Genomic DNA, 19,703 nt, shown 5'->3' with positions numbered 1-19,703 from the left:
GTGATCAGTGGGCGGGGCTTCGTGAGCAATGGGTGGGGGCTTGGTGACCAGTGGGCGGGGGCTTGGTGACCAGTGGGCGGGGCTTCGTGAGCAATGGGCGGGGGTTGGTGACCAGTGGGCGGGGACTTGGTGACCAGTGGGCGGGGCTTCACTGGCAGTGGGCGGGGACTACGTTGGAGGCCCGCTGGAGAATCTCGCCCATCGTTGGGAGATGTGGACACGAGCCACTCACTCTCGCGAGGAGGAGGAGGGGGAGGAGAAGAGGCCGTAGACCACCTCGTCCTCTGCCAGGAGGACGGTGGCCACCAGGGCGGCGTGAAGGCCCGAGCAGTTGAGGAGCGCCTTGGTGAAGGTGGTCCACGTGTCCTCGAGCACGAAGCGGCCGCCCACGTCGTTGGTGCACACGCGGGCGACGCGCGACAACTCGCGCGGGGGGCCCCGGCCTTCCAGGGGGGGGGACCCCCCGCGATCCTCTGGGGGGTAGGAGCCACCGCGATCCTCCTGGGCCTCGAATGACGACGACTGATGGCCACAGGGGGAGTCCGTGGCGACCTCGCGCAGGAAGATGTAGACGTAACGGCCGATCTCGTACGTGGACACGAAGGTGGGATCTGCACGTGGACCATCGATGAGGTGCTACACGTGGAGGCGTCGATGAACACGTAGCGCACAACAGCACACGTGCCAGGCTAGGTTCCCTCCCTCAACAGCAACAACAACCGCCATTCGCCACTAAGTGGTGGTGGCGTCACCACGGCGCTTGTGCCAGGCCATGTGCACTTTAAAGCCACGTGAAGTGTCGAACGCCCGCTGGGTAGGGGTCACGGGACAGACCCAGGTGCCACGTGTTGACTGACTGAGATGAGTGGCCGATGCACCACCTGTGCCCCCCTACTGTGCCAAAATTGCTGTATTCTAGCCACCCAGCGTTCCACTCGTTGTTGTGAGCATCGCTCCTCTGCCCTCCGTTGTTGCTGGAGGCCGACTGCCACCAAGTGTAGCCCAGTAGCAGCGTCCTTCACGAGCCTCCTCCCACACACACACCACACACACACCGCACACACACCGCACACATACACCACACACATACACCACACACATAACACAACAACAACAACCGCCATTCGCCACTAAGTGGCGGTGACGTCACCACGACGCTTGTGCCAGGCCACAACACAACACACACACACCATACACGCGACACACATAACACACCACACAAACCACACACCCACACCACACACACACAACACACCATACACACACCACACACACACCACACAACACACACACAACACAACACACACACAACACACACACAACACACGCACACACCACACACACAACACACACACAACACACACACACAACACACACCACACACAACACACACCACACACACCAAACAACACACACCACACACACAACACTACACACACACCACACACACACACCACACACACACAACACACCACACACACCGCACACACAACACACACCACACATACCGCACACCACACACACTACACACACCACACACACAACACACACCACACACACAACACACACACACCACACGCGCGCTCTCGCAGGCCCGCACCGTGTAGCCAGCGCGAGTTGTACTGCGCTGTGCGCAGCGGCGGCAGGGAGCCCAGGCTGCGGTACACGGCCGGGTCTCGCCCGGGGAAGTCCATGGAGGTGGCGGCGTAAACTTCGCCACCCGCCGAGAGCAACGCGGCCACGCCGTGACGCGGGTCGAAGGGGCAGCGCGCCACGCCACTCACGCGGTCCAGCACCACGGACAGCGACTCCAGCTACGCGGGGTGGGGCGGCATGGGGGGAGGAGGATGGGGGGAGGGGGGCATGGGGAGGGGGGGGAGGGGAAAGGGGAATGGGGGAGGGGGCATAGGGAGAGGGGGAATGGGAGCATGGGGAGAGGGGGGAGGGTGAGGGGGGATGGGGGGAGGGGGGATGGGGGCATGGGAAGAGGGGGGAGGGGGGATGGGGGAAAGGGGCATGGGGGGAGGGCGGAGATGGGGGAGAGGGGAGATGGGGGAGGGGGCATGGGCGGAGGGGGCATGGGGGGAGGGGGGTAAGAGGAATGGAGGGAGGGGGGAGGGTGGGAGGGGGATGGGGGGAGGGGGATGGGGGAGGGGGACATGGGGGGTGGGGGGATGGGGGGAGGGGGACATGGGGGGTGGGGGGATGTGGGGAGGGGGGATAGGGGGAGGGGGGGAGGGGGCATGAGGGGAGGGGAGATGGGGGGATGGGGGGAGGGGGAATGGGGGCATGGGAGGAGGGGGCAGGGGGATGGGGGGAAGGGGAATGGGGGGAGGGGAGATGGGGGGTAATATGGGAGGGACAGTTGTGTTGTTGTTGTGGTGGTGTAGTTGTGGTTGTTGTCTTGCTGGTGCTTGTTGTGGTTGTTGTTTTGGCAGTGGTGGCTGTTCTGGTGGTGGTTGTGGTTGTTTTAGTGGTGGTTGTAGTGGCGGTAGTGGTGGTTGTTTTGGTAGTGGTGGTTGTTTTGCTGGTGGTTGTGGTTGTGGTGGCGGTTGTTTTGGTAGTGGCGTTTGTTTTGGTGGTGGTTGTTGTTTTTGGTAGTGGTGTCTGTTCTGGTGATGGTTGTGGTTATTGTGGTGGTTGTGGTTGTTGTGGTGGTTTTTGTGGAGATTGTGGTTGTTGTTGTGGTGGTTGTTGTGGTGGAGGTTGTGGTTGTTGTGGTGGTCGTGGTTGTTGTGGTGGTGATTATTCTTGTGGTGGTTGTGGTTGTAGTGATTCTGGTTGTTGTTGGGTGGTGGTTGTTGTTGTAGTGGTTGTGGTGGTTGTGGTGGTTGTTGTGGTTGTTGTTGGGTGGTGGTTATTGTTGTAGTGGTTATTGTTGTGGTGGTGGTTGTTGTCGTAGGTGTTGTGGTGGTCGTGATTGTTGTTGTGGAGATTGTGGTTGTGGTGGTGATTATTGTTGTGGTGGCTGTGGTGTTAGTGATTGTGGTTGTTGTTGGGTGGTGGTTGTTGTTGTTGTAGTGGTTGTGGTGGCTGTGGTGGTGGTGGTTGTGTTGGTGGTTATTGTTGTGGTGGCTGCGGTGGTAGTCATTATGGTTGTTGTTGGGTGGTGGTTGTTTTTGGAGTGGTGGTTGTTGTTGTGGTAGTGGTGGTTGTTGTTGTGGTAGTGGTGGTGGTCATCCTCACTGGCCGCCACGTGCACAGTGGGGAGAAGGCGTTGGTTCCGCACACGAACATCGTCTCCTGGGCCACGAGCATCACGCGCACGTGGTTCTGGCAGTCCTCCTGCACGCACGCGAACACAAAGCTCCCTGTGGGTCTAACACGTGCGCTGGCGCGAACAATATCAGCCAGATTTGTGTCGCCTGATGAAGCTAGTAGTAATTACTGGCGAAACGTCGTACTCACATTGTAAATGTTGTGGCTTGGCTCTCCAACACACATACCGGTTAGTGCTGTACTAGTATACTACACTATACACTACACTATATACTACACTATACACTACTATACACTACACTATACACTACACTATACACGACTACACTACTATACACCACACTATACACTACACTATACACTACACTACACACTAGTGCTGTACTAGTGACGAATTGGCCACGTTCTGTTTACGTGACAACCATTACTAGTCGGCTGCGTCGGGTGGTGGCGGGTGTAACGACACATTTACATATGTAGAGGAGTAAAATGTGGACGTGACGTCATGCGCGCTGTCCAGTGCGGTGACGTCATGTGACGTGACGTCACGCACGCTGGGCGGTTGCGATCACGTCACGTTAAGGGGGACCCCGTGACGAAAACGGGGTCGTTGTGGGTGCCCGGGATGGAGAGCGGTGGAAGAGACAGCCAGGGGCAGAGCTCAGGGAGTTTGGAGAGAAGCCGGCGGTAACCGTAGAAGGTGCTGCTCTCCCCGGTCGGTCGGTGTTGGCTGAACCCCCGATCCGACACGAGGGAGAGAGCCCTGGAGCCGAGGGTCCGCGTGAAGGACCCCGTGCAGGGCACCTGCCTCCGGTGAAAGTTGTCTAAAACCCTTAACGAATAACCGGCGCAAGCCTTTACCTGAAGACCTGCCTCCGTGTCGACATTTGCACCTCAACACATATTTACGCGATCTAACCCCCAAAAAACCCACTATAAAGCTCCCCTGCGTAGCCCGCACAGGCAATTGAGGCAAGTGCTGCTAGCGGACGCGACCACGCCCCGGGCGAACTTTGTTTTCCCTGCGCCGATGTTTACGCAACACGCACTTGAGGCTGAGTCGACCTAGGGGAGTCCCCCACAACCGGTTTAAGTTAAAATCGTCGCCGGTGTCGGCGCGCTAACCACCGCACCACCGGTCCCCCGCAAGTCACGCACGACCCGAGTGTCACCCACCGCTGTCTTCCCGCGATCGTGACAAGACCGCCTCGTGTCGTTGTCGCCAGCCCACTCGACAGCCTGCAAGCACAACGCAGCAGCATCATCATCGTCGCCATTGCCACCACCGTCAACCATCAAAGACGAAACAAGATGCCCCGTGTAGCCTGTAAGAGAGGCTTTTGGGGCAAGTGCTGTGAACGAACACCTATGAAGGCTGCCACGTGGGGTCGGGAGGCCAGCACCACACCCGGTCGCCTTTGTCTCCCCAGTCGCGATGTTTACACACCGCACCAGGTACTCATTTGAGGTTGAGTCGACCTAGGGGAGGCCCAGGACCGGTTCAGATATTGTCAATGGTGTTGGCCGTGAGCGGGAATCGAACTCGGGTCGCCAGGTTCGTAGCGCAACGCGCTAACCGCTACACCGCCGCTCCCCACTACACATACACACAGACCCACACACCTGACACATCAACACATACACACATAAACACACACACAGAAAGACCCACACACATCAGCACATACACAGACAGACCCACACACAGACAGACCCACACACGTGACACATCAGCACACACACAGACCCACATACACACACACTCACAAACACATACCCCCACACGTGACACATCAGCACACACATCAGCACACACAGACCCACACACGCGACACATCAGCACGCAAGGACTCGCACATCCCGCTGGCTCGCATCACGACAGCTCCCAGAGCGGGCGTGCTGCCTCTCCAGCGGAGCTGTCGAGTCCGCCCTCCATCAGCGCGAGTGACTCTCGACACCCCCCCCCCCCCCACGTGGAGCCGTCCCCCAGCCATCCAGGCCGATCCGGAGACGCACGCAAATAGCTGCGCACGCGGCCCCGTCGCTTGCACGGAGCGCCTCTCGTCAGCGGGCGACATTGGACGGCCGAACGGCGATAGTCAGAGCACCGGTCTAGCCCCCTTGCTGCTGATGTGACCCAGCGGGTGTTTCCGTGTCTCCTGCGTCTCGTGATTTTGTTGTTGTTGTTGTTGTTGGGCTGGCGATTGAGCGCGTGACCTGAGTGATTGAACGAGCGGCTGAGTGGAGAGGTCGATTGGGACGCTGTGTGGGCGGCTGAGCTCAAGTTCAGAGTCTGAGTGGATTGTATTTGACCAGGTGAGGACCCGGACCAACGCGCCACACCAGATAATGCCGTTGTTCATACTCCATTCAACAACAACTGCAACAACAATAACAAGACAAAGACCCCCCGTATAGTCTGTAACAGACTGTTGGGGCAAGTGCCGTTAACGAGTAGCGCCTATGAAGGCAGGCACGGCACACGAGGGGGTTGGTGGCTAACACCACCGCGCCCCGGCCACCTTTGTCTCCATAGAGTGGCGATGTTAACACTGCACCACGTACTCATTTGAGGCTGAGTCTACCTAGGGGAGGCCGGTTCAGATAATCCTCACTGGTGTTGGTCGTGAGCGGGAATCGAACCCGGGGCGCCAGATTCGTCAATGCAGTGCGCTAACCACTAAACGACCACTCCTCACAAATAGATACTTGTGTAATGTAGCTCTCAGAGACGACGTCTTCTGTATATTTATTAAGAATAAAGTTCAATGACAACTCAACACGCAGCCGCGAGTCACTCTGTACGCTCGGGTATTGACACAACTCTATTGATTTGAAGTTTTCGTGACTGCAGGAATCCATACCCTTTGGTTCTTTCGTTAAAGTCACGTAGGTAGAATAAATAAATAAAGAAATCGCGACGTTTCGATCGCAACACAAGCAATCGTCATCAGGTAGAAAGAGACAACAGTAGAACTGCTGAACAAGAAAGGGCTGTTGCAACAGGAGATTATATATAGCTTTGAGGTGGGTGTCACCCAAAGGTTAAGTAGACGGGGTCACAGGTGGAAAGGAGTCCCATCGCCGTACGCACGCACAACAGCTGCGCCAAAGGAGGATTGCCATGCCAATGCAAACGAGCACAACGATATTTGTGGAGGCACATTCTTTTGTTAACACACACGATCTCGCCTGCACACACTCCGTGCTCGCTAGCCTATGACACAACACTAGCCGTCTATCGTCGACGGCGCTGACCGAGACAGTAAACAGGATATTTCGCATCGCAATGTCGAGTGAAGATGGCAGCGACGATGGCGGCTTGGTTGTCTGTCCGTTGGACGGAAGAGGAGGCCCCGCGTGCCCTACCGATGGCCCTCGACGACGATGCATTGGCAGCTACCCTCCAGCGGGCATACGCCCAGATGACGGCTGTCTTTTACCCGCCGTACAACGCCCGCAGAAGGTTTTTGCAGAGGAGGCGAGGGGAGGCCGAGACGCCTCTCGCTTTTCACAGCGCACTGCTGGCGTTAGGGCAGGCGGCGTATCCCCACATGGACCGGGCGGCACTCGGCTCCTTGGCAGTGGAGAGACTGCTGTCGTTGGCGCAGGAGTTGGGTGTCGTCCTGACGATTACCGACGACGAGGAGCTGACATCCTTGAGGGTGGCCCCGTGGATTCAGGTGCATGAGAACATGAAGCAATGGCCCAAGGTGGCGGTTTGGACAGGGGGCGCCGAAGGGGCAGAGGGGCCCACGTGACGGGATCTGGAGCTGGCGATGGCGTGGTGCCGGGGCCCGCGCGGAAGTAACCTCAGGGGACGGCCTCCGGATTAGAGTCGAGGAAAGGAGGCGTCCCCGCCATCGTGGAGGCCAGCGGGCACCTGTTTTAAATGTGGCCGGCCAGGCCACGTCGCAAAGGGATGCCGGGGTGCCATCATCAAGACGTCGGCGACACCATCGACGCCCTCCACCCTGCCGGCGACTGCTCCCCAAGCCCCACCGGATCCGAGCCTCTGATGCTGGAAAATATTCCGAGGTCGCCTCGTGCGAGGGACCAGAGGCCGCCCACTTTAGGCCGTTTGTGTTAATCCTCGGAGCCCCAAGAAATGCAAGATCCCGCCCAAGGCGGGGGACCGGCGTCAAGGACCCTGTCCAAGTGAGCTACGTTCCGGTGAACGGACTTTCCCTTGTCCTGTGCAATTTGAAGTCAAAGTCGTGATGAGGGTAATAGGCACCGAGACGGGGGTGGTATAATGTTGTGGTTGTTGTCCGACGGTTTTGCCTGTGTCGTGCGCCGAGTTGTGCTCGGGTGGATCGGCTGCTGCAGCTTGTCTGTTCGCGGGGGGCATCGCGACTGGATTTTTGTTCAAATGTTCATCGGTTTTGGGGTTTTCCTCTGCCTGTCCACCCAGTTGAAGTTGCTTCAACTGGGTGGACAGGGGGGGGGGAGGGGTGATGTAGTGTAATAGCGCCGGCTGGTAACCAGCAGCGGCAACTGCGGTGTACAAACAGTACACACGCGGTGAGCATATACACGGGTGTGTCAGCACGGCGGAGGAACTGGGGCAAGGGTCATGGAGGGCCTAATCTGGAAGCCCCTGGAACCTGCTGGTGGGTTCGAGAAGGGAGGCACGGCCAGGGTGGAGCCAGGCCACGCTGGTAGGATAAAAAGGGGCCGAGAGGGAGGAGCTCGAGGCTGCCAGTTTGAAATTGGATCGTTTCGTCGTTGATGTCGTCTCATCGCCATCATCGCTGTCGTCTTCGCTCGACATTACGCTGCTAGAGAGCCTGTTGGTTGTTTCCGTCAGCGCCGTCGACGCTAGACGGTTCGCGTTGTGTCATAGGCTAGCGACTACAGAGTGTGTGCAGGCGAGATCATATGTGTTAAATAAAGAAGGTGCCTCTACAAACCTCGTCTCCGAAGTCACTGCACTACACATACACACACTCTTACATACACACACTCTTGCATACACACGCTCTTACATACACACGCTCTTACATACACATGCTCTTACATACACACGCTCTTAGATACACACACTCTTAGATACACACGCTCTTACATACACACGCTCTTACATACACACACGCTCTTAGATACACACGCTCTTACATACACACGCGCTTACATACACACGCTCTTACATACACACGCTCTTACATACACACACGCTCTTACATACACACGCTCTTACATACACACGCTCTTACATACACACGCTCTTACATACACACGCTCTTACATACACACGCTCTTACATACACACGCTCTTACATACACACGCTCTTACATACACACGCTCTTACATACACACACTCTTACATACACACACTCTTACATACACACACACTCTTACATACACACACACTCTTACATACACACACTCTTACATACACACACACTCTTACATACACACACACTCTTACATACACACGCTCTTACATACACACGCTCTTACATACACACGCTCTTACATACACACGCTCTTACATACACACACTCTTACATACATACACACACTCTTACATACACACACACTCTTACATACACACACACTCTTACATACACACGCTCTTACATACACACGCTCTTACATACACACGCTCTTACATACACACGCTCTTACATACACACGCTCTTACATACACACACACGCGCTCTCGCACACTCACACGTCACTCACCTCTATGAGTGACAGATCCCGCAGACTCAGCCTGAATAAATAATTCCTGAGACGGAGGAGGGGGGAGGAAGGGGAGAGGCAGTGAGCGGTGGGGGTTAGAGAGACAGAGGAATCCCCCCCACCCCTCCCCCCAGCTCGTCCCCCCTTACCACCTCGTGGGTCACCCCCTGCGCCCCCCAACCATCCCACCTCATGCGTGTCCCCCCACCCTTTCCCCCTATCTCCTTTTTTTTACGATCAGTGGAAACAAGAAGATGTTCGGTGTAGTCGGCACTTTGCTTCGTTCATCATTTCGTAATTTTTTTTAAAATTTTTAAACTTAGCTTTATGTAAACCCCCACCTCTCGCTCACTCTCTCGCTCACTCTCTCGGTCACTCTCTCGCTCTCTCTCGTTCTGCACGCAGCCCTTCTCGCAGTCCCCCACAATGCCCCCCCCCGCACCTCGTGTTCCCCTCCACCACCACGTGTCACCCCCCCCCCATCGCTCCCACCTGGCTCCCACGAGCAGCTGGCCGCGCGCCGGGTCCACGGAGAGGAGGGAGAAGTTGAACACGGGGCCTGGGCGGAACGCGGAGACCCAGGGCGCCAGGGCTGTGGCAAACGAGGGGAGGCAGGGGTTGGGGGGGGGGATCAAGCATCTCCATCATCATCAGCAGCAGCATCAGCCGTAGTCAATCCACCGCTGGATGACGACATCCGCAGGCCGGCGCCACGCGTGATGAGAATCCACCCCAGCGCCGGCTCCGTCATCACCCGGTCGACGTCCCTCGAAGGGACGAGTTTCCCCCCCCCCCACCCCATCGGCTGCCGCTCCGTCGCCGCCCTCGACCATGATCGTCCACCGCCGTTGTCGTCCCCTCTGGTGCCCGAGCCACACTCACTCCTCCTGTCAGTCTGGATGATGCCTCTGCCCTGTGCTAATCAATCTCTGTCTCTCAGTGTAAATGACCATCATGGTCTATCCACCGCTGGATGAGGGTCAGTGTGACATCTCTACGCTGCGTGTGCTCCCTAATCCACGTATATTCCTTTCTGCCTCTCAATGCAATTCCATCTCCCCGTGCTTCTTCCGTTCTCCCGCCCTCCCCCCCCCAGTCACCCCCCGCCCCCACCCCCTAATTAACCAATTAATGACCGCGCGAGTGTTTCCGTAGCCCGTCAGAGCCGCAGCTCACCCGAGTGGCCTTCCCCAGACCCCCATGCCACGTGGCTTGTTCTCCCCCGCCATGAGCGCACTCCTCACGCTCACCCATTGCACTCCTCACGCTCACCCATTGCATCCGAGAGGCATTAACCACGCTGTGCTGCCACTGGCAGCACCGGGCAATTAGCCGCAGCTCGAGAGCCGTGAATTATCCCATCCGCGTGAGCGCTTCAATTCACTATCTCCGCGCGCGGACACACTTGGTGGGTGGGGGTCGTGCTGCTAAGAGCCCTTGGCAGGGCATTCATCCACTCGCCCCTGCAGGCAGCTGAAGCGGCTTGGCACGCACATTCAGGGATTGAACCCAGGCTCTCAGCAGCGATAGCTCCAGTCTCTCTGACACGGCCATTATGAACCCACTGACTTTAACACCCAGACCCAGGGATTGAACCCATGCTCTCAGCAGTGTCTCTGACACGGCCATTATGAACCCACTGACGTTGACACCCAGACCCAGGGATTGAACCCAGGCTCTCAGCAGTGAAAGCACGTTGTCTCTAACACGGCCATTATGAACCCACTGACGTTGACACCCAAACCCAGGGATTAAACCCAGGCCCTCAGCAGTGATAGCTCCAGTCTCTCTGACACGGCCATTATGAACCCACTGACGTTGACACCCAGACCCAGGGATTGAACCCAGGCTTTCAGCAGTTATAGCTACAGTCTCTCTGACACGGCCATTGTGAACTCTCCAAGACACGCGAATACCTCCAAGCGGGCGTGGATTGCGTTGCTTAACATTGGTGGGAACGTTCCAACGGAATCCAGAGATGGGATGTTGATTGGGTGTTGAGGCAAGGGTTCTTGGTGGTAGTGGTGGTGATAATTGGCTCCTGGGTGTATTTCGTATTTTTGTTCTCGCGAAAAGATATAATAAGTGTGGCCAGTCGCAAGTGACGAATCGCGGATCCAATTACCGCGAAAATAAAAATAACTCCACGCGGCATGACCCCACCGCTCACAGGCGGCAACCCTCTCACACACACACACAGACAAAGATGCCCCGTGTAGCCTTAACAGACTGTTGGGGCAAGTGCTGTTCGCGAGCACCTATGAAGGCCGGCACGGCACACGAGGGGGTGGGTGGCCAACACCACGCCAGGCCGCCTTTGTCTCCCTAGTGACGATGTTTACTACACACCACACCAGGTACCCATTTGAGGCTGAGTCGACCTAGGGGAGGCCCAGGACCGGTTCAGATAATCGTCACTGGTGTTGGCCGTGAGCAGGAATCGAAGTCGGGTCGCCGAGTTCGTAGCGCAGCGCGCTAACCACTACACCACCGCTCCCCACACACACACGAACACAGACAAAGAGCCCCCATGTAGCCTTGAACAGGCTGTTGGGGCAAGTGCTGCTTGCGAGTAGCACCTTTGAAGGCCGGCACGGCACACGAGGGGGGGGGGGGTCAGCACCACACCCACCCGCCCGGCATGAGCTCCCCTCGCCAGAGCTGATGTTTAATAAACCCCGCTCCGGGTCCTCATTTAAGGCTGCGTCGACCTAGGGGGAGCCCCAGAACCTGTTCAGATATTCGATGTCGTTGGTTCTCACCCCCCCCCCCCCCCCCCCCACACAAAGACAAGAGGCTTTCCCCGAATGGGCGATTCGTATTGCGGCGGCGAGGGTTGTGAGCCTGTGAAGGCCAGCACGGTGCACCGGTTAGGGGGCTGTGTGACCATATTCACGCCCGGCCGCCTTTGCATCCCCAGGGACGAGGGGTGTTACACACGGGCAGCAGGTACTCGTCTGAAGGCTGAGTCGATCTAGGGGAGGCCTACAATCCCATCCACCGTCACTCGACCGCGCATAGTCCACACTCTGGCACTGGCACCCACCATCGCATCAGCCATCAGTCCTACAGCCATCATTCACCATCAAACACCGCTTCTCGAAATACCTCCATAATCCATCACCCACCACTACCCATCACTCTCTCGCACATCGCACATCAGCCATCGCCGATCGCCACACAATTATTACACCCATCGATCAACCGCATCATTTCATAATCAACCTCCATCATCCATCACCCACGTCCCTCCATCTCCCATCATCACCTATCACCTCTCCCATCATCACCCATCGCTACCCCCATCATCATCCATCAGCACCTCCCCCATCATCATCCGTAATCTCCATGGCAACGGAGCCCCCAATCCCGCGTCATCACCTTCGCGCGATGTGATTGGATGCTCCTCCCGTTCGCAGGACCATTCAGCTCCCTCTTGCGTCGCCACGGCAACGAGCGCGCCGACCAATAGCAACGCGGGAAGCAGGATACCCGTCTCCATGGTAACGGCTCCACGCGCCTGCCTCCCGTTGCCTTAGAAACGGCGATGATGATGATGATGATACTGAATGTTTTTCTTCCAATAACAATGACGATAACTCATCCCCGTTGGGATGTCATCTGAAACAAATAAATAAACGAGGATTTAATCACATTACAATTATCCATTTCACACCTAAATCCACTGTTACGAGAACCCGCGTGGGAGCCGATAGACGTTAATTGTCCATCTGCGGGTGCGATTTTCACACAAGTTTAAATTACCCGTGTGTGCATGTGCCCGTGTGTGTGTTTCAGCTATTTAGTATTCATAATAGAGGTTGTATAAATGTGTCGTCAAAACCGCCACCACCCGACACAGCTAACTAGTAAGGGTTGTCATGTAAACAGAACGTGGCCAATTCGTCACGAGTACAGCACCACCGGGATGTGTGTTAGAGAGCCAAGGCACAACAAGCCACAACAGATGGTTAGCTGAACCAGTCCTGGGCCTCCCCTAAGTCGACTCAGCCTTAAAAGTCGTACCTGGTGCGGTGTGTAAGCATCACCACTGGTGAGACAAAGGCAGGCGGTGTTAAGCACCCATCCTTTCGTGTGCCGTAGCGACCTTCATAGGGGCTCACCAACAGCACTTGCCCCAGAAGCATGTGTGGGCTACACGGCGCGTCTTTGTCTTTATCTGTGTCCACCGCGCGTTCAGTGTTTCTCTCCTCGCGCCTCTCTCCTGTTGTGTCTCTATGCACTTCTCTGCCTTCACGTCTCCGCGTCTTTCATGTGTCCCTCTCCCTCCCTCTCTCTCTCGCGTTATCTCTCACTGCCTGCGTTTGTATATCACCGTGTCTGCGTTTCTGTCTCTCTGCGTCTCTCTCTCTCTCTGTGTCTGTCTCAAAAAGCCCTCGTGTGTTTGTCTACAGGGCGGAGCCACACGTGGTGTTGAGAATAGACGCTCTGACATACTCAACATTCATATCCTCACAAAGACAAAGATCCCACGTATAGCCTTGACAGACTGTAGGGGCAAGTGCTGTCAGCGAGCCCCTATGAAGGCCGGAATGGTACACGAGGGGGTGGGGTGGGTGGCCAGCTCCACGCCTGACCGCCTTTGTCTCCCTAGTGGCGATGTTTACACATCGCACCGGTTACTCATTTGAGGCTGAGTCAACCTAGGGGACACCCAGTACCGTTTCAGATAATCGTCACCGGTGTTGGCCGTGAGCGGGAATCGAACCCAGGTCGCCGGATTCATAGCGCAGCGCGCTAACCGCTACACTATCGCTCCCCATTTGATATCCTCACACACACACGTATTCAACTTGCCCTGAACATAAATCATCTCCCCCCCCCGGGGCATCATTTCTCTCTGAACATTTCACCCGCGGTGGCTGTGTCGAGTGAGCCGGATGGCACGTGGCTTACGGTAGCAGCCACAAGCCTCAACTGAGTTACCTGTAGTGAACACCGTCACTCGGGAGACAAAGGCGGCCGGGCGTTGTGCTGATCACCCCACCCCCCCTTCGTATGCCTTGTCGCACTTCGTAGCGAGCTCACGGCAAACTAACATCGCATGCCCCAGACGCCTGTTAAGACCGTGCAGTTGGGATCTTTGTCTGTGTGCGTGTAGGGACCCCACGTGAAATTCCTCCTGTCCGGCCGCGCGCTTCGGGTGGCGTACGAACTCGACGCGGCTCCCTGGAATTCCTCCTCATCTCCCCTCCCCCCTCCCCCTCCTCGCCCCCCTCCTCGCCCCCCTCCTCGTCGTCGTGAGGCTTGGCGACTCTGTGCGGAAAATGTAGCCGAGTTTCAGCGAGACCCCTCCTCCTCCGCTTGACCTCTCGACCCCCCCCCCCCACACGCCGCTCCCTGACCCCACTCCTCCCCGTGTCCTTCCACGCCAACATAATTTATTTTTTATTTTTTGCACATCCCATCAGCTATACGTCCCCCCCTTCCCCCCCCCTTCTCCCCCCGCCCCCTACCGCTTTCTAGGAGTTTCGTAATTACAGCCAGAATTGGTTCAAGGCAAGCAAACACCCTGACCCGGTTTTGACATTCAGTTTCTCATCAGCAGAGCCAGGCTCGCCTGAGCCAATGCTGGTAACACTGCCAGATGTTGCAGGCAAGGACTGGTTTTGACGTCCAGTGTCTCATCAGCAGAGTCAGGCTCGCTTGAACCACTGCTGCCAAAACTGTCAGTTGTTGTATGCAAGGAGTGGTTTTGACGTCCAGTGTCTCATCAGTTGAGTCAGATTCGCTTGAGCCACTGCTGCCAAAACTGTCAGTTGTTGTATGCAAGGAGTGGTTTTGACATTGAGTGTCTTATCAGCAGAGTCAGACTCGCTTGAGCCACTGCTGCGAAAACTGTCAGTTGTTGTATGCAAGGAGTGGTTTTGACATTGAGTGTCTTATCAGCAGAGTCAGACTCGCTTGAGCCAATGCTGCCAAAACTGTCAGTTGTTATAGACATGGCTCCTAGCTTGACGCAACACTCTGTAACAATACACAACACGGACTACCAGTCAGAGAGCCACCCCAGAAGGTGACTTTTGATCCACTCTTCCAACACGTGTTGGAGGAGGTTGGAGTACCCACACTTTACCCCACCACACGTGACAATGAAACATTGATACTCATCTCCCGTATGCAGAGCCAGCGGTGGCAATTCCATATTCCTATGGCGGATGGTGGGTGGTGTGTGATGGGTGGTGGGGTGGGGCGAGTCAATCCATCGGGCAAGCTCCGTTGACTTTCCCACCAAGTGGTGCTAATTTTATCGACCCCCCCGTGCACGAGGGGATGATGTGATCAGCATCTCCATGCCCGGTCGTCTTTGTCTTCCCAGTGCTGCCCGACCTCGCTGCCCCCTTCTCTCCTCCATGACCTTCCCTTGACTCGGGGTCAGATATCGAACTCAGCCGAGCGTGGTGCTGGCCACCCACCCACTCCCTCGTTGTGCCATGCCAGCCTTAATGTGTCACATGTACAATATATAATGTGTTACGTCATATATATTTTTGTTGTGTAGAATGTATATGATGTAAGATGTGTGTGTGTGTAAGATGTGTGTGTGTGTAAGATGTGTGTGTAAGGTGTTTGACACACACATATTTTACACGCACACATGTTACACACACATATCTTACACACGCACACTGTGTGTGTGTAAGATGTGTGTAAGTTGTGTGTGTGTGTAAGATGTGTGTGTGTGTGTAAGATGTGTGTGTTGGATGTGTGTGTGTGTAAGTTGCGTGTGTGTAAGTGTAAGATGTTTGTGTGTAAGATGTGTGTGTGTGTGTAAGTTGTGTGTGTGTAAGATGTGTGTGTAAGATGTGTGTGTGTAAAATGTGTGTGTGTAAGATGTGTGTGTGTAAGATGTGTGTGTGTAAGATGTGTGTGTGTAATATGTGTGTGTAAGATATGTGTGTGTAAGATGTGTGTGTGTATGATGTGTGTGTGTAATATGTGTGTGTGTAAGTGTAAGATGTGTGTGTGTGTAAGATGTGTGTGTGTAAGATGTGTGTGTGTAAGATGTTTGTGTGTATAAGATGTGTGTGTGTAAGTGTAAGATGTTTGTGTGTGTGTAAGATGTTTGTGTGTATAAGATGTGTGTGTGTAAGTGTAAGATGTTTGTGTGTGTGTAAGATGTGTGTATGTAAGATGTGTGTATGTAAGATGTGTGAGTGTGCTCGGCAGCAGCATTGCCCACACAGTTCGCTGTGCCGTGGCACCTAAACTCTACACACACACACCTACACACTACACACACACACACCTACACTCTACACACTCACACCTACACTCTACACACACACACCTACACACACACACCTACACTCTACACACACACCTACACACTACACACACACACACCTACACTCTACACACACACCTACACTCTACACACACACACCTACACACTACACACATACCTACACTCTACACACACACCTACACACACATACCTACACTCTACACACACACACACCTACACTCTACACACACACCTACACACTACACACACACACCTACACACTACACACACACACCTACACTCTACACACACACCTAAACTCTACACACACACACCTACACACTACACACACACACCTACACTCTACACACACCCCTAAACTCTACACACACACACCTACACACTACACACACACACACACCTACACTCTACTCACACACCTACACTCTACACACACACCTACACACTACACACACACACCTACACACTACACACACACCTACACACTACACACACCTACACACTACACACACACACCTACACTCTACACACACACACCTACACTCTACACACACACACACTACACACCTACACTACACACACACACACCTACACACTACACACACACACACACCTACACTCTACACACACACCTACACTACACACACACCTACACACTACACACACAGACACCTACACTCTACACACACACACTACACACACACACACCTACACTCTACACACACACCTACACTCTACATACACACACCTACACTCTACACACACACACCTACACTCTACACACACACACCTACACTCTACACACACACACCTACAAACTACACACACACCTACACTCTACACACACACACCTACACTCTACACACACACACACCTACACACTACACACACCTACACTCTACACACACACACCTACAAACTACACACACACACACCTACACACACACACCTACACTCTACACACACACACCTACACTCTACACACTACACACACCTACACTCTACACACACACCTACACTCTACACACACACACACCTACACACTACACACACACCTACACTCTACACACACACCTACACACACACACACCTACACTCTACACACACACACCTACACACACACACACCTACACTCTACACACACACACCTACACTCTATACACACACACACCTACACTCTACACACACACACCTACACTCTACACACACACACCTACACTCTACACACACACACCTACACTCTACACACACACCTACACTCTATACACACACACACCTACACACTACACACACACACCTACACTCTACACACACACAACTACACTCTACACACGCACACCTACACACTACACACACCTACACTCTACACACACACACCTACAATCTGCATACACACACCCACATACACTCTACATACACACACCCACATCTATAAACAAAGATCCCCCGTATAGCCTTCAACAGACTGTTGGGGCAAGTGCCGTTAGCGAGCACCTATGAAGGCCGGCACAACACACACACACACGCACCGCATGGGTACTGTGGAAAAAAACACAACAGCAGCAACCACAACAACCACAACAACCACAGCAACCACCACCACAGCAACAACAACCACCACCACTACAGCGGCGGTGGCGAGCCTACCTGCGAGCTTGCACGCGATTGTCACTGAGAGACGCGGCACTCCACGCATCCTCCTCCATCAGATGCAGCCTCCCTCCCTCCTCCTCCTCAGCCCCTCCCCTCTCCACCACCCCCCTCCACTCTCCACCACCCCCCTCCCCTCTCCACCACCCCACTCTCCCACTCTTCCCACGCTATCCCTCCACAATTCTCGCCCCCCACCCGCCGCCCCCATCCTCTTGCACTCTCTCGCAATCTCATGTCTCCCGCCTCTCCTCCCCCTAAATCTCCCTCTCACACTCCCCCAATCCCCCTGCTCCCCCACCCTCTCCTCCCCCTGAATCTCCCTCTCACACTCCCCCAATCCCCCTGCTCCCCCACCCTCTCCTCCCCCTAAATCTCCCTCTCACACTCCCCCAATCCCCCTGCTCCCCCACCCTCTCCTCCCCCTAAATCTCCCTCTCACACTCCCCCAATCCCCCTGCTCCCCCACCCTCTCCTCCCCCTGAATCTCCCTCTCACACTCCCCCAATCCCCCTGCTCCCCCACCCTCTCCTCCCCCTAAATCTCCCTCTCACACTCCCCCAATTCCCCTGGTCCCCCATTCTCTCCTCCCCCTAAATCTCCCTCTCACACTCCCCCCAATTCCCCTGGTCCCCCACCCTCTCCTCCCCCTAAATCTCCCTCTCACACCCCCCCAATTGCCCTGCTCCCCCACCCTCTCCTCCCCCTAAATCTCCTTCTCACACCCCCCCCAATTCCCTGCTCCCCCACCCTCTCCTCCCCCTAAATCTCCCTCTCACATTCCCCCAATTCCCTGCTCCCCCACCCTCTCCTCCCCCTAAATCTCCCTCTCACACCCCCCCAATCCCCCTGCTCCCCCACCCTCTCCTCCCCCTAAATCTCCCTCTCACACTCCCCCAATCCCCCTGCTCCCCCACCCTCTCCTCCCCCTAAATCTCCCTCTCACACTCCCCCAATCCCCCTGCTCCCCCACCCTCTCCTCCCCCTGAATCTCCCTCTCACACTCCCCCAATCCCCCTGCTCCCCCACCCTCTCCTCCCCCTAAATCTCCCTCTCACACTCCCCCAATTCCCCTGGTCCCCCATTCTCTCCTCCCCCTAAATCTCCCTCTCACACTCCCCCAATTCCCCTGGTCCCCCACCCTCTCCTCCCCCTAAATCTCCCTCTCACACCCCCCCAATTGCCCTGCTCCCCCACCCTCTCCTCCCCCTAAATCTCCCTCTCACACCCCCCCAATTCCCTGCTCCCCCACCCTCTCCTCCCCCTAAATCTCCCTCTCACACTCCCCCAATTCCCTGCTCCCCCACCCTCTCCTCCCCCTAAATCTCCCTCTCACACCCCCCCAATCCCCCTGCTCCCCCACCCTCTCCTCCCCCTAAATCTCCCTCTCACACTCCCCCAATCCCCCTGCTCCCCCACCCTCTCCTCCCCCTAAATCTCCCTCTCCCTCACTTCCCCTGCTCCCCCATCCTCTCCTCCCTCCTCCTCCCCCCACACTCTCGCCTGCTCCCCTTGCCTCTGTTGTACCACCGCTTGAGGGTGTCAAGGTGGCTAGGAGATGTTAACTACCTCGCCTGGTATACTGGAGGTCCGTGGGTTCGATCCCGACTCTGACGCCTGTTGTATACAGGATGCTTCGAAACAACGTTAACACTTGGGTTAACGCTGGGGCGTCTACATCCACGTCCGCAAACGGTTACCGCCCTGGGGGGCTGTGTGTGTGGGGGGGGAGAGGCTGGGATCCCACACAGCCCCGCCCCTCGAGGGCATGTCGGACTATATAAGGCGGAGAGCCAGAGAGCTCGTGGCAGTCGTTGGGTACAGGTCAAGATGAAGAGCCAGTGAAGACTGAAGGCCACAGCTAGCTACACCTGG

The 19,703-nt window shown here is 55.7% G+C and overlaps 1 protein-coding gene across 1 annotated transcript; it reads right to left on the bottom strand.

Moving 5' to 3' along the window:
- Window positions 1-228: 228 nt before the first annotated feature.
- LOC144736662 (semaphorin-5A-like) lies at window positions 229-17,896 on the bottom strand. Its single transcript, XM_078619234.1, has 8 exons — window positions 17,826-17,896; window positions 12,290-12,529; window positions 9,401-9,500; window positions 8,909-8,954; window positions 4,396-4,458; window positions 3,187-3,285; window positions 1,601-1,814; window positions 229-611 (listed from the first exon to the last, which is right to left on the bottom strand). The coding sequence occupies exons 2-8, from the start codon at window positions 12,408-12,410 to the stop codon at window positions 229-231; spliced, it is 1,026 nt and encodes a 341-aa protein (XP_078475360.1). The 5' UTR covers window positions 12,411-12,529; window positions 17,826-17,896.
- Window positions 17,897-19,703: the final 1,807 nt, after the last annotated feature.

This window comes from Lampetra planeri, chromosome 62 (assembly GCF_965212315.1).
Source record: "Lampetra planeri chromosome 62, kcLamPlan1.2.h2, whole genome shotgun sequence".
Lineage (NCBI taxonomy): Eukaryota > Metazoa > Chordata > Hyperoartia > Petromyzontiformes > Petromyzontidae > Lampetra > Lampetra planeri.
The sequence above is the reverse complement of the archived record's forward strand: the minus strand, read 5'-3'. Positions and strand labels throughout refer to the sequence as shown.